The following is a 13,575-nucleotide window of genomic DNA, read 5'->3' on the forward strand; positions in this document are numbered from 1 at the left end:
CCATTCTCACACCACCTCCTAGCCTATTGCTCCAGTGGAAGCACCGTTTCTGCACACTGAAGCCACAGCTCACCAAGCCACAGCTAGTGGGCAGGCACAAACCACACAGGGGATGGTCTTCGAGAACCTGGCTCTGGGGGCCAAAGGGGACTGCATTTCTGAGTCCTATGGTCTGAAATAATCAGAATCTTTGGCAAGGTACTGTCCCATGGCACTGCACAGACAGCAGACTAAAACACATCTCCAGCCTTCATGTGGAAAAGGCCTATATTCTTGTCCTGGAACTTCAGCCTGAGGGTCAGGCTTCAGGTCTGCCACACACCCAGAGGTTACAGAGGCACCCCAAGGTACATGGGCAGGGAGACATTATATTTGCACAGTCCCTTGGCCTTGCCACAGTTTGCTGATACCTCCTTAAAAGAAGCATATGCACATGTCTAAATAATGATTTCTGCAAGTGTTGCCCAGCAACACCTCCAGATCTCCTAGTCTGGAAGTCATCAGGGATTGCAACTGTGGACCCACAAGATTGTATGTATTTACATATCTTAAACGTTGTTGCCTGAAAGGAAACAAAAGGGAAAATGATTTTTGGGACTTCATCAAGATCAAAAGCTTCTGCATAGCAAAGGAAACAGTCAACAAAACAAAGAGGCAACCCATGGAATGGGAGAAGATATTTGCAAATTACAGTACAGACAAAAGGCTGATATCCAGGATCTATAAAGAACTTCTCAAACTCAACACACACAAAAGAGATAATCATGTCAAAAAATGGGCAGAAGACATGAACAGACACTTCTCCAATGAAGACATACAAATGGCTATCAGACACATGAAAAAATGTTCATCATCACTAGCCATCAGGGAGATTCAAATCAAAACCACATTGAGGGGTGCCTGGGTGGCTCAGTGGGTTAGGCCGCTGCCTTCGGCTCAGGTCATGAACTCAGGGTCCTGGGATCGAGTCCCGCATCGGGCTCTCTGCTCAGCAGGGAGCCTGCTTCCCTCTCTCTCTCTCTCTGCCTGCCTCTCCGTCTACTTGTGATCTCTCTCTGTCAAATAAATAAATAAAATCTTAAAAAAAAAAAAAACCACATTGAGAATGGCCAAAATTAACAAGACAGTAAACAACATGTGTTGGAGAGGATGTGGAGAAAGGGGAACCCTCTTACACTGTTGGTAGGAATGCAAGTTGGTGCAGCCACTTTGGAAAACAGTGTGGAGATTCCTCAAGAAATTAAAAATAGAGCTTCCCTATAACCCTGGAATTGCACTACTGGGTATTTGCCCCAAAGATACAGATGTAGTGAAAAGAAGGGCCATCTGTACCCCAATGTTCATAGCAGCAACGGCCACGGTCACCAAACTGTGGAAAGAACCAAGATGCCCTTCAATATGGATGAATGGATAAGGAAGATGTGGTCCATACACACTATGGAGTATTATGCCTCCATCAGAAAGGATGAATACCCAACTTTTGTAGCAACATGGACGGGACTCGAAGAGATGATGCTGAGTGAAATAAGTCAAGCAGAGAGAGTCAATTATCATATGGTTTCACTTATTTGTGGAGCATAAGAAATAACATGGAGGACATGGGGAGATGGAGAGGAGAAGGAAGTTGGGGGAAATCAGAGGGGGAGATGAACCATGAGAGACTATGGACTCTGAAAAACAATCTGAGGGTTTTGAAAGGGCAGGGGGTGGGAGGTTGGGTGAGGCTGGTGGTGGGTATTTTGGAGGGCATGTATTGCACAGAGCACTGGGTGTGGTGCATAAACAATGAATTCTGGTACACTGAAATTTAAAAAATAAAAAATTATGAAAAAAAAAGTTGTTGCCTGAGTATCTGGCTTACAATTACCTTGAAACTAGGTACTGTCTGAGATCCCTCCCTTTGGAAGACTGACAGATCTTGGCACACATTCAACAACTGGGATCTGTTAAGAACAAATCAAGCTACAAATCAAAACCACAATGAGATACCACCTCACACTAGTCAGAATGGCTAAAATTAACAACTCAGGAAGCAACAGATGTTGGCAAAGATGTGGAGAAAGGGGAACCTTCTTACACTGTTGGTGGGAATGCAAACTGGTGTAGCCACTCTGGAAAACAGTATGGAGTTTCTTCAAAAAAGTTAAAAATAGAATTATCCTAGGACCCAGCAACTGCACTACTAAGTATTTATCCAAAGGATACAAACCGTGATTTGAAATGATTTGAAGGGGCACAAACATCCCAATGTTTATAGAAGCAATGTGCACAATAGCCAAAATATGGAAAGAGCCCAGATATCCATTAAGAGATGAATGGATAAAGAAGACGTGGTATATATATACAATGGAATACTATGCAGCCATAAGAAACTGAAACCTTGCCATTTGCAATGACGTGGATGGAACTAAAGGGTATTATACTAAGTGAAATAAGTCAATCAGAGAAAGACGATTATCATATGATCTCTCTGGATATGAGGAATTTGAGGGGCAGGGAGAGGGGCTTGGGGGGAGAGGGAGGGAAAAATGAAACAAGATGGGATCAGGAGGGAGACAAACCATAAGAGACTGTTAATCTCAGGAAACAAACTGAGGGTCGCTGGAATGGAGGGGAGTGGGAGGGTTGGGGTGGCTGGGTGATGGACACTGGGGAGTGTATGTGCTACGGTGAGTGCTATGAATTGTGTAAGACTGATGATTCACAGACCTGTACCCCTGAAACAAATAACACATTATATGTTAATAAACAAAATAAATAAATAAATAAAAGAATGAAATCTTGCCATTTGCAATGACATGGATGGAGCTAGAGAGTATTATGCTAAGTGAAATAAGTAAGTCAGGGAAAGAAAAATACCACATGATTTCACTCATATGTTAAATTTAAAAAACAAAACAGATGAACATAGGGGAAATGAAGGAAAAATAAGATAAACACAGCGAGAGAGAAAAACCCCAAGAGACTCTTAACTAGAGAGAACAAACTGAGGGTTGCTGGAGGGGAAGTGGGTGAGGGGATGGGGTAACTGGGTGATGGGCATTAACGTTGCCACTTGAAGTAATGAGCACTGGGTACTATATGTAATTGATTAATTGCTGAATTCTACTTCTGAAACTAAGAGTAATACAGTATATGTTGATTAAATTGAAGTCAAATAAAAAAATTAAAAAAAAAAAAGAACACCACTAAGGTCTGAGAAGCAACCAAAAGCTAGGGCAGAGTTGAACAATAAGGTTCATCTCCTTCAACTCTGGGAAAGATAGCTGTTTTACCTAATAGTTATAAAACAAACACAGATACCTACAGAGTCACACAAAATGTAAAGACAGAGGAATATGTTCCGAATAAAAGAATAAAAACAAAATATTAGAAAGAAACCATAGTGAAATGGAGATAAGTAATCTACCTGATAAAGAGTATAAAGTAATGGTCATAAAGATGCTCACTGAACTCAGGAGAAGAATGAATAAACACAGTGAGAACTTCAACAAAGAGAGGGAAAAACATAAGAAAGTGCCAGACAAAAGTCACAGAGTGGAAGAATTCAATAGTTAAACTGAAAAATACACTTGAGGGATTCAACAGAAGATTAGGTGAAATTGAACAGATCAGTAATCCAGAATACAGCACTGGAAATGACCCAATCAGAGAAGCAAAAAGAAAAATGAATTTTAAAAAGTAAGGATACCTTAAGAGACCTGCAGGACAGCATCAAGCGGAATAACATCTTCATTATAAGGGTCCCAGAAGAAGTGGAGAGAGAAAAAAACAGAGAGAAAACTTATTTGAAAAAGGAATGGCTAAGAACTTTACTAACCTGGGGGAAGGAAACAGACATCCAGCTCCAGGAAGCAAGGGAAATTTCATATAAAATGAATCCAAAGAGATAATTAGATTTATAATTAAAATGTCAAAACTTAAAGATAGAGAATATTAAAGCAGCACAAAAAAAAAAAAAAACAATTTTTCTCTTAGAAGAGAAAATAGAAGGGAGCCCCCACAAGATTATCAGATTTTTCAGCAAAAACTCTGCAGGCCAGAAGGGAACAGTATGATATATTCAAAGTGCTGGAGGAAAAATCTTCCAATTGAGAAGAGTCTACCTTGCAAGCTTATCAATCAAAACTGAAGGGGAGATAGTTTTCCAAAAGAGTAAAAAACTATAAAAGTTCATTACCACTAAACTGAATGATGATGAGCCTTATAGAATGAAAAGCCTTATAAGAAATGTTAAAGGAACTTCTTTAAGCCAAAAACAAAAGGCACTAACCAGTAACAAGAAAATATATGAAAGCAAAAATCTCACTCGTAAATATAAGTGTAAGTAAAGGCAGTGGATTAACCACTTATAAAGCTAATATAAAGGTTAAAAGATGTCTTGAGGAACCTCCATACTGTTTTCCAGAGTGGCTGTACCAGCTTGCATTCCTACCAACAGTGTAAGAGGGTGGAACATAAGGGGTGCCTGGGTGGCTCAGTGGGTTAAAGCCTCTGCCTTCGGCTCAGGTCATGATCCCAGGGTCCTGGGACCGAGCCCCGCATTGGGCTCTCTGCTCCGTGGAGAGCCTGCTTCCTCCTCTCTCTCTTCCTGCCTCTCAGCCTACTTGTGACCCAATTAGTGAATCGTTGAACACTACATCAAAAATTAATGATGCTGGCAAACTATGTTGGCAAACTGAACATAATAATAAAAAATAAGTCAAGACAGTGAAAGACAAATATTACATGATTTTACTTATATGTGGAACCTAAGAAACAAAACAAATGAATAAATAAACAAACCCAAACCAAACAGACTCTTAAAGAGAACAAACTGGGGGTTGCCAGAGGGAAGAAGGTTGGAGGATGGGCAAAATTGGTGAAAGAGATTAAAAGGTACCAATTTCCAGTTATAAAGTCACAGAGATGAAAAGTCCAGCATAGGGAATATAGTCAATATCACTATAATAACCTCATATGGTGAAAGATGGTGACTACACTCATTACAGTGAGCAATGAGTAATGTACAGGATTGAAAAGTTACTACTTTGCACACCTGAAACTAATATATTGTGTGTGGACTGTATTCAATAATAATACATTTTTAAAAATACTGTAACAAACAAATGGGAAGAAGATTGGAATAGACATTTTTTGAAAGAAGACAGATTGCCAACAAGCACATAAAAAGATGCTCAATATTACTAATTATCAGGAAAAAGCAAATCAAAATCACAATAAAATATCACCTCACGGGGCACCTGGGTGGCTCAGTGGGTTAAAGCCTCTGCCTTCGGCTCAGGTCATGATCTCAAGGTCCTGGGATCGAGCCCCGCATCGGGCTCTCTGCTCAGTGGAGAGCCTGCTTCCTCCTCTCTCTCTCTCTCTCTCTCTCTCTCTCTCTCTGCTGGCTTCTGCCTACATGTGATCTCTGTCTGTCAAATAAATAAATAAAATCTTAAAAAAAAAATCACCTCACACCTGTCAGAATGGCTATTATAAAAAAGGCAAGAAATAACAATGTTGGAGAAGATGTGGAGAAAAAGAAATCCTCGTACACCGTTAGTGGAAATGTAAATTAGTGCAGCCACTGTGGCAAATGATATGGGGATTCTTCAAAAAATTAAAAGTAGAACTACCATATGATCCAGCAATTCTACTTCTGGGTATTTATCTGTAGAATACAAAAACACAAATTTGAAAAGCTATATATACCTCTATGTTTATTGCATCTTATAGCCAAGACCCGGAAACAACCCAAGTGTCCTTTGATGGAGAAATGGATAAAGAAGGTATAGGCCCTGTGTGTGTGTGTGTGTGTGTGTGTGTGTGTGTAAAACGGAATACTCCTCAGCCATAAAAAAGGAGAAAATCTTGCTAGTTGTGACAACTTGAGGGTGTTATGCTAAGTAAAGTAAGTCAGATAGAGAAAGACAAATACTGTATGATATCACTTATGTGTGGAATCTAAAAAAACAAAAACAAATACAACAAACAAAAAATGCCAAACTCATTCAGAAAACAGACTGGTGGTACCCAAAGGAAAACAGGGTTAGGGGTGTGTGAACAGCTGAATTGTGGGGTGATGGGTGGTAACTCGACTTATGGTGATGATTATTTTACAGTATATACAGATATCGAATTACAATGTACACCTGAAACTGAGATACAGGCATACTTGTTTTATTGTGTTTTGCTTTACCATACTTTGCAGATACTGTTTTTTACAAAGTGAAGGTGCTTTTATAAAGCACCAAGCGAGTCTATTGGTGCTTTTTTTCCAATAGCATTTGCTCACTCTGGGTCCCTGTGTCATATTTTGACAGTTATTGCAATATTTCAAACATTTTCCTTCTTATTATATTTGTTGTAGTGATCTTGACTAGCAGTTATATTTACCAAGAACTCAGATGATGGTTAGCATTTTTAGCAATAAAGCATTTTTAAATTTAAGTATGCACTTATTTCTAAAGAAATAATGCTATTGCATACTTAACAGACTACAGTATGATGTAAACGTAACTTTTTATATGCACTGGGAAACCAAAAAATTCATCTGACTTTGCTCTATTGCAGTGGTCTGGAACAGAACCCACAATGTCTCTGAGGTCTGCCTGTAAAGTTATATACCAATCTTACCAGACACATGCACAATTCTCTTCAGTAAGCAGTTCCAAGGCCTCATGGGGAGAAGCAAGGAGTTAGATGGCACGCACTTACCTTTATCAGTAATAACAGAGATAAGTTGATTTCCCATCTGCCTTATTCTTTAGTCTTACTTCTCAATTGATTTAGAACTTAGAGTAAGGGGAAGAGGGATGTTATTTACTGAATCCTGTCAAATCCCCAACACTTCCTAGACAACCAGCTGAGAGAGTAATGACAAGTTTGGAAGGGTATAAGCCTAGATCCTTTACACTAATCTCCCGCCCCCTCAGTACATTCCTGGGATGCCTCCTAGCAGCTCTTTCTCATTCTTAAGGCAATATGCTGTCCTATCCAAATTTCAGGCTGAGGTCCAGACCTTTATCTGACTCTTTTCCTAAGTCTCTTAGAGGTTTTTCATCTGTGCATTCCTACCACTGTATGCAGAAAAAAGGATCAGATTTGATTTATCACATATCATACACTTACGATAAATCAACAGCACATTTTATATATATATATATATATATATATATATATATATATATATATATATATATACATACACACTTATGCCTCTTTTTCCCCTTTAATATGCCTCTTATTGGGCAGACTCCCATTTTACTTCATCCATTATCTCTGCCAGGAGGCATCTTCAAATTCTCACTATCCTCCTCCTACTCTTCTTATAGCCAACATCCCATGCAGAAAGAAAATAGAACTTAAAACCCTAATTAATCCTTCAAGAATCTTCCCAAATCCCTCTGACTCTACCTCCTTACCTTCTCCTGGATTCCTTCGTCATCACCAGCAAAGTACAAAATAGGGACATTGAGTTCAGAGGCGGCGACCCACTGAAGTACAGCTTGGAGTTGCTTGTTCTGAACGGTATCACTTAGGCTCTGATTGCTGACAATCACTTTGGGTGCTGCATACCCTTCCGGGGGCTGTCCTGACATACCTCTCAACTCGTTATGGATAGCTTGATAGGCATTCTGCAGGACAGTCTCTGCTGTCCCTGTGCCCTTGACTGGTAAGCACTCATATAAACTATCGGGGAAGGCTGAAGTTGGCCTGCTTGCATCCCCAGACTTATCATCCCCCAGCTCTGCCAAGGGAGAGTCAAAGGATTTGGCAATAATGAGACATAACTTCATCACTGAGTCCATCAGATGTTCTAGCATTTGCCCATTCATGTGGCCATCTAGCTGGCTAGCAACCATCTTGGTCAGCCCAGCAAAGGGACCACCAGCCTCATCACCTTCACTTAATTTGATGGGAGAAGGGGTTACAGGTCTTTCACTCTGGTGGCTACATTCTCCCTTAATTGGCTTTTCTGGCACCTTGGGTTCAGAGCTACGGTCACTCTTGAAAATGGTCTCACCAAGTAAATTCCGGATGAAGTTAAAGAAAACACTCATCAGATCCTTCTTTTCTGCTTCCTCTTGGTCACCTCCTGTTTGAGGAGACTTGGGGCTGGACTCATCAGAAACTACAGGGGACTTGCTGGCAGGCAAGTTGGTACTGCCAGCTGCTTCAATGAAGCTCTGTGCATCCATGCTTCCTCCCTGGGCCAGGTGGTATTGAATCAGAAGTAAGGCAGATACGATCAGGTCCTTGGCCCAGGAGTCTGAATCACACATAAAATTCTCAGGTTTCTCTTGGTGATGCACAGGGGGGCTGAGGTTGGAAGTATCCAAAGGATAGTCCAGAGGAATGTCTGGTACAGGCTTGTACTGTTTGTTGGGAGCTGCAAATGTTGCCCTTTGGAAACCTGGAGATCTTCCTTCTTTTTGCTGACTTTTATGCCAAAGTGTCAATCCTTCTTTGATAATGTGTTCACCCAGAGTTTCAACACAAGACTTCTCCTCAGGTTTGGATGCAGGACAGTACACTTTTTCCCTCAATTTACCTTCAGATTTCATGGCTGCAAAGTTTGCATTTTGGTTTTTAGGGTCACCCATTCCTTTCATGGAGACAAGGGAGTAACTCTCAGACCTGTCCTTAGTTTTCCTGACATTTTCAGGAGGTTTCTTTGCAAACATTACAGTGTATAGCTTACCAAGCATGGCATCCATGATATCTGTGGCCTTCTGGCTTCCGTGAGAGAACAGACTTCTTTTTACAGCTGAGACAAAGTCTGTATCAGTCATGAGGGTCCCTGTGACATTGTGGAGGTTCTTCATGAAGGAGTCAATAAGATCTGAGACAACCTCTTTTGCGTGCTTGAGCAGTACCTTCTTTAGCAGAATGGTGGCAATGGTTGTGTCCTTCACATGGATCCTCAGTGTCTTCATGATGGACACCATCATATCGGATACCACACTATTAGCATAGGTCATGATCCCTTGACTAACGGAAGCTGTAAAGTCATTAGGCCTTTCTTGTCCTCTGAACATCTTTCTCTCCCCAGGTAAGGACCTTCCACCCTCTTTGGCATCACCTGCATTACGAGATTCAAACACCTCCTTGTAGAAGAAAGACTTTCTAGAAGGAGGCTTATCATCTGCACCCTTGCTTTCCTTGGTGTTCTCCTTGATCTTCAGAGTGGTCTTATATTTCAAATTTGGGGGACTCTGTAATAATCCTGAGGCTCTGTCACCAGAGCCTGGAGCCTTATCTGAGGTAGCATTCTTGGAACATGCAGAGACAGTCTCATTCACCAGTTCTGATGCCACCGTACTCAAGCTTTTGTTGGGCGCGGGTTCATCTCCCACGTATAATGACTGATGGACACATTTGTTTTCAGAACCATCTATCCTCTCATTGATCTCCTTGCGGGCCATGGCTATGACTAGATTTGTGAGGCGATTAGCATAGAAAGAAACTTCATCTACTGAACTCCCATTACCAAGTTGGACACTGGGGCCCTGGATGGGATTCTCTCTGTGAGTCATCTCAAAATGCAACCTTCCTGGACTGCCCTTGTTGGTGGCATTGTAATAGTCCACAGAGAAACCCTTGCAGGGGTCTCCTAAGTCACTCATTTCCCCACCTAAGGAGGATTCTCCAGGTTTGAACTTAACATCTTGGAATCCTGCTGTACTTTTTTCCAGGTCTCTGCGGAGCCAGCTGAGCACTCTGATAGGATCAGTTGAGGCTTCCTTAAAAATAGACAAGGATTCATCCGACTATAACAAAGTAAAGATATGGGACATTCAGGACAACCTCAAAGACTGGTTACAAAAATGGTCACCTTTCTCAAGCCTTAACTGCTTTATCATCACAATAAAAGTAACCAATATTTATTAGGTACTTAGTATGATATATCAGGCACTATTCCGAGTATTTTAAGGCTACTATCTCACTTAGCAGTATTCTTTAAAAAAAAAAAAAAAGATTTTATTTGTTTATTAGAGAGAGAGAGAGAGTGCATGAGTGAGGGGGAGGGGCAAAGGGAGGGTGAGGGGCAGAGGGAGAGGGAGAAGCAGACTCTCCTCAGAGCAGGGCTCCATCTCAGGACCCTGAGATCATGACCTGAGCTGAAGGCAGATGCTTAACTGCCTGAGCCACCCAGATGCTCCTCAGTTAACATTATTCTTACAGTAAACTTAAATGTTAGTGCTCTTATTATCCACATTGTACAGAAGAAGGAACTGAAGAAAGGAGAGATCACTTTAGTTACTTATCTGAGGTTATACAGCTAATCACTGATGGAGCAGGAGTTCCAACCCAGGCAGTCTGACTCTAGAGACCATGCTCTCAGCCACTACACTATAGTGCTTTTAAAACATATACCCTTAAGGGGCACCTAGGCGCCTGGGTAGTTCAGTGGGTTAAGCCTCTGTTTTCAGCTCAGGTTATGATCTCAGGGTCCTGGGATGGAGGCCCGCATCAGGCTCTCTGCTCAGCGGGGATCTTGCTTCTCCCTCCCTCTCTCTGTCTGCCTCTCTCTGCCTACTTGTGATCTCTGTATGTCAAATAAAAAAAATAAACAAAATCTTAAAAAAAAAATATACCTTTAAGATCTGACAGTCATCTGCTATGTAGCAGAGTAAGCATTTGCACTGAATCCAATTTTTCTTATCTTTATATTACTTGCTATTTTCTATGATTTATCTGTTTTTATTTAGATCTCTTATTAAAACTATAGTTTAAAAAAATTAGAGAATTCAAGGACAATTGTGCACCATTAATCACTTTGCTGGGCTATATAAGCCAGTCTTGATATATTAAATGGCTTCCAATGAACTATATGATATCACTTAAGTGAACAATCAATTTTTAATTGAGGAGTTAATATCTGTGGACAATTTATTAGTTTTGAATGAATACAGATTCTTTAATGGACACTAGCTGTAATAAGCACATATACATATTTTTAGGTATATATTACAATATAATTTTCACTTGAGCATAGACTAAAATAAGAAGTATGTGTCCTGGGCACCTGGGTGGCACAATGCGCTAAAGCCTCTGCCTTCAGCTTAGGTCATGATCCCAGGGTCTTGGGATTGAGCCCCTCATTGGGCTCTCTGCTCAGTGGGGAGCCTGCTTCCTCCTCCTCCTCTCTCTCTCTCTGCCTGCCTCTCTGCCTACTTGTGATCTGTCAAATAAATAAATAATGATAAAAAATCTTTAAAAAAAAAAGAAGTATGTGTCCTATTTGCTATCAAATGTAAAGGAACACTGTAATTATATTAGAGGAATGTCTATCTAGGAAAGACTACAAGTATTGCCCATCTTTAAAGAATAACTTGGCACTTTATTTATCAAGTGTCACATAAGTTACTAGCTACTATTTCTTTCTTTTTTTTTTAAAGATTTTTTATTTATATGTCAGAGAGAGAGAGAGAGAGAGAGAGTACAAGCAGGGGGAACGGTAGAGGCAGAGGGAGAAGCAGGCTCCTCCCTGAGCAAGGAGCCTGATGTGGGACTCGGTCCTAGTATCCGGGGATCATGACCTGAGCTGAAGGCAGACACTTAACCAAGTGAGCCACCCAGGCATCCCGACTAGCTACTATTTCTTACATACTTGTGTTTGCCAGGCACTCTGTTCCCTCTTTACACACATTATTTCACCTAGTCTGAGCCCCACTGTGAGTTTACTTTTATATATACATGAAAGTCATTATTTCACCTTCTCTGAAAATGATCTTTTAACAGTTTTGGAATTCTTTGCCAAGATGTCCAGCAGATCCACCTAACAGAGATAAATATTATCTGGAGGGAAGGGTACGAGGTGCATCTTTCCTTTGGCCTCAGAGGTGAATCCGAGGTGGCAATAGAACTTTGCATTCTGTTTTTTCAAGATTTTATGTATGTATGTATGTATCTGTGTATGTATGTATGTATGTATTTGAAAGAGAGAGACAGAGATACCAAGAGAAAGCATGAGTGGGAAGGAGAGAGAGAAGCAGACTCCCTGCTGAGCAGGGTGCCCAATTCGGGGCTTGATCTCAGGACCCTAGGATCATGACCTGGACTGAAGGCAGCAGCTTAACTGACTAAGCCACCCAGCCATCCCCATTCTGTTTTTTCTAGTTTTAATTTTTCTCTGTACTAATTTTGCTTTTGATTTTCAATTTGGCTCCTTGATGGCCAATAACCATTAGTGACAGTGGTGATCAAGAATTTGGTTTTATTGTTTAATCATTTGGTGATCTCTTTAATGGATTAATTGTTTATAGAAATCTATTCTCTGTTGGGTAAGAAACAATGGAAAATTTGTGTTGGTAGCTTTTTTTTTGCCCATCTCAAGCTCAAAGTAATTAAGAATTTTGTGCCCACTTGGAAGTAGAAGAGTTCTTTGATTTCTAGACAGGTGAGTCTTGTGTTTCTGTTTATTTCTGATGCATGGCTGAAAGCTTATTATTTTTTAATGGGGATTTAATTGACATAAAATATCGTATTAGTTTCAGGTACACAATATAATGATTCAATATTTGTATATATTGCAAAATGATCACAATAAGTCTCATTAACATCCCTCACCATACCATAGTTCAAAATTATTTTTTCTTGTAATGAGAACTTTTAAGATCTACTCTCTTTGCAACTTTCAATTATACAGTACAGTGTTAACAACTATTGTTGCTATGCCGTACATCAAATCCCCAGGACTCATTTATCTTATAGTTTGAAGTTTATACCTTTTGACTCTTTCAACCCATTAGCTCACTCTCACACCACGCACCCCTGGCAACCACCTATCTGTTCTTTGTATCTAGGAGTTTTGGTTTTTAAGACTCTAAATGTAAGTGAGATCATACAGTATTTGTCTTTCTCTGACTTATTCCACTTAGCTTACACCCTTTAGGTCCATCCATGTTATTGCAAATGGCAAGATTTCCTTCTTTTTATGGTTGGATAATATTCTATTGTGCACATACCACGTTTTCTTTATTCATTCATCCATGGATGGACACTTGGGTTGCTTCCAGGTCTTGGCTATTGTGAATAATGCTACAGTGAACATAGGCTGCAGTTATCACTTTGAAATAGTGATTTTGTTTCCTTCAGATTTGCACTTGGAAGTGGAACTGATGGATCATGAGGTAATTATTGTTAATTTTAATAATTTCCTTATGTGATTGCAATTATAGTAAATGAGAGAATATGCACAAAATTTGTACTCCTATAGTAATGTACATAAGATACTTCTCATCTGCAGAACTTCATTGACATTATCTCTAGGTTTTCTCTTTATTGATATTTGCATTTTGTTCATACACTGTTTTCTTGGGTTTCTCCACGTGTTTCTTTTTGTTCTTTGAGCATCTTTAAGGCAATTGTTTTTTCGTTTATTTCTTTTGTTTTTTAGGAGATTATTTTCATTTTCTTTATTTATTTGAGAGGGAGAGAGAACATGTGCGCGTGCGCGCGAGGGAGAGAGAGAGAGAGAGAGAGAGAGAAAGCAAGCAAGCATAAGTGGGGGGAGGGGCAGAGGAAGAGGGAGAAGCAGACCCCCTGCTGTGTGGGGAGCCTGACATGGGGCTCAATCTGAGG

The 13,575-nt window shown here is 40.3% G+C and overlaps 1 protein-coding gene across 6 annotated transcripts in view; it reads right to left on the reverse strand.

Annotated features, from left to right (window-relative positions):
* AKAP3 (A-kinase anchoring protein 3) overlaps nt 1-13,575 on the reverse strand; it is a 33,517-nt gene that overhangs the window by 9,438 nt on the left and 10,504 nt on the right. For 5 of the 6 annotated variants that reach the window (XM_047740850.1, XM_047740849.1, XM_047740851.1 and 2 more), the window contains one exon: nt 7,410-9,758. In XM_047740850.1, the coding sequence (XP_047596806.1) occupies nt 7,410-9,758 (2,349 nt within the window). The remainder of the gene's footprint in view (nt 1-7,409; nt 9,759-13,575) is intronic. The other variant, XM_047740852.1, reaches the window with a different exon arrangement.

Source organism: Lutra lutra, chromosome 8 (assembly GCF_902655055.1).
Source record: "Lutra lutra chromosome 8, mLutLut1.2, whole genome shotgun sequence".
Taxonomy (NCBI): domain Eukaryota; kingdom Metazoa; phylum Chordata; class Mammalia; order Carnivora; family Mustelidae; genus Lutra; species Lutra lutra.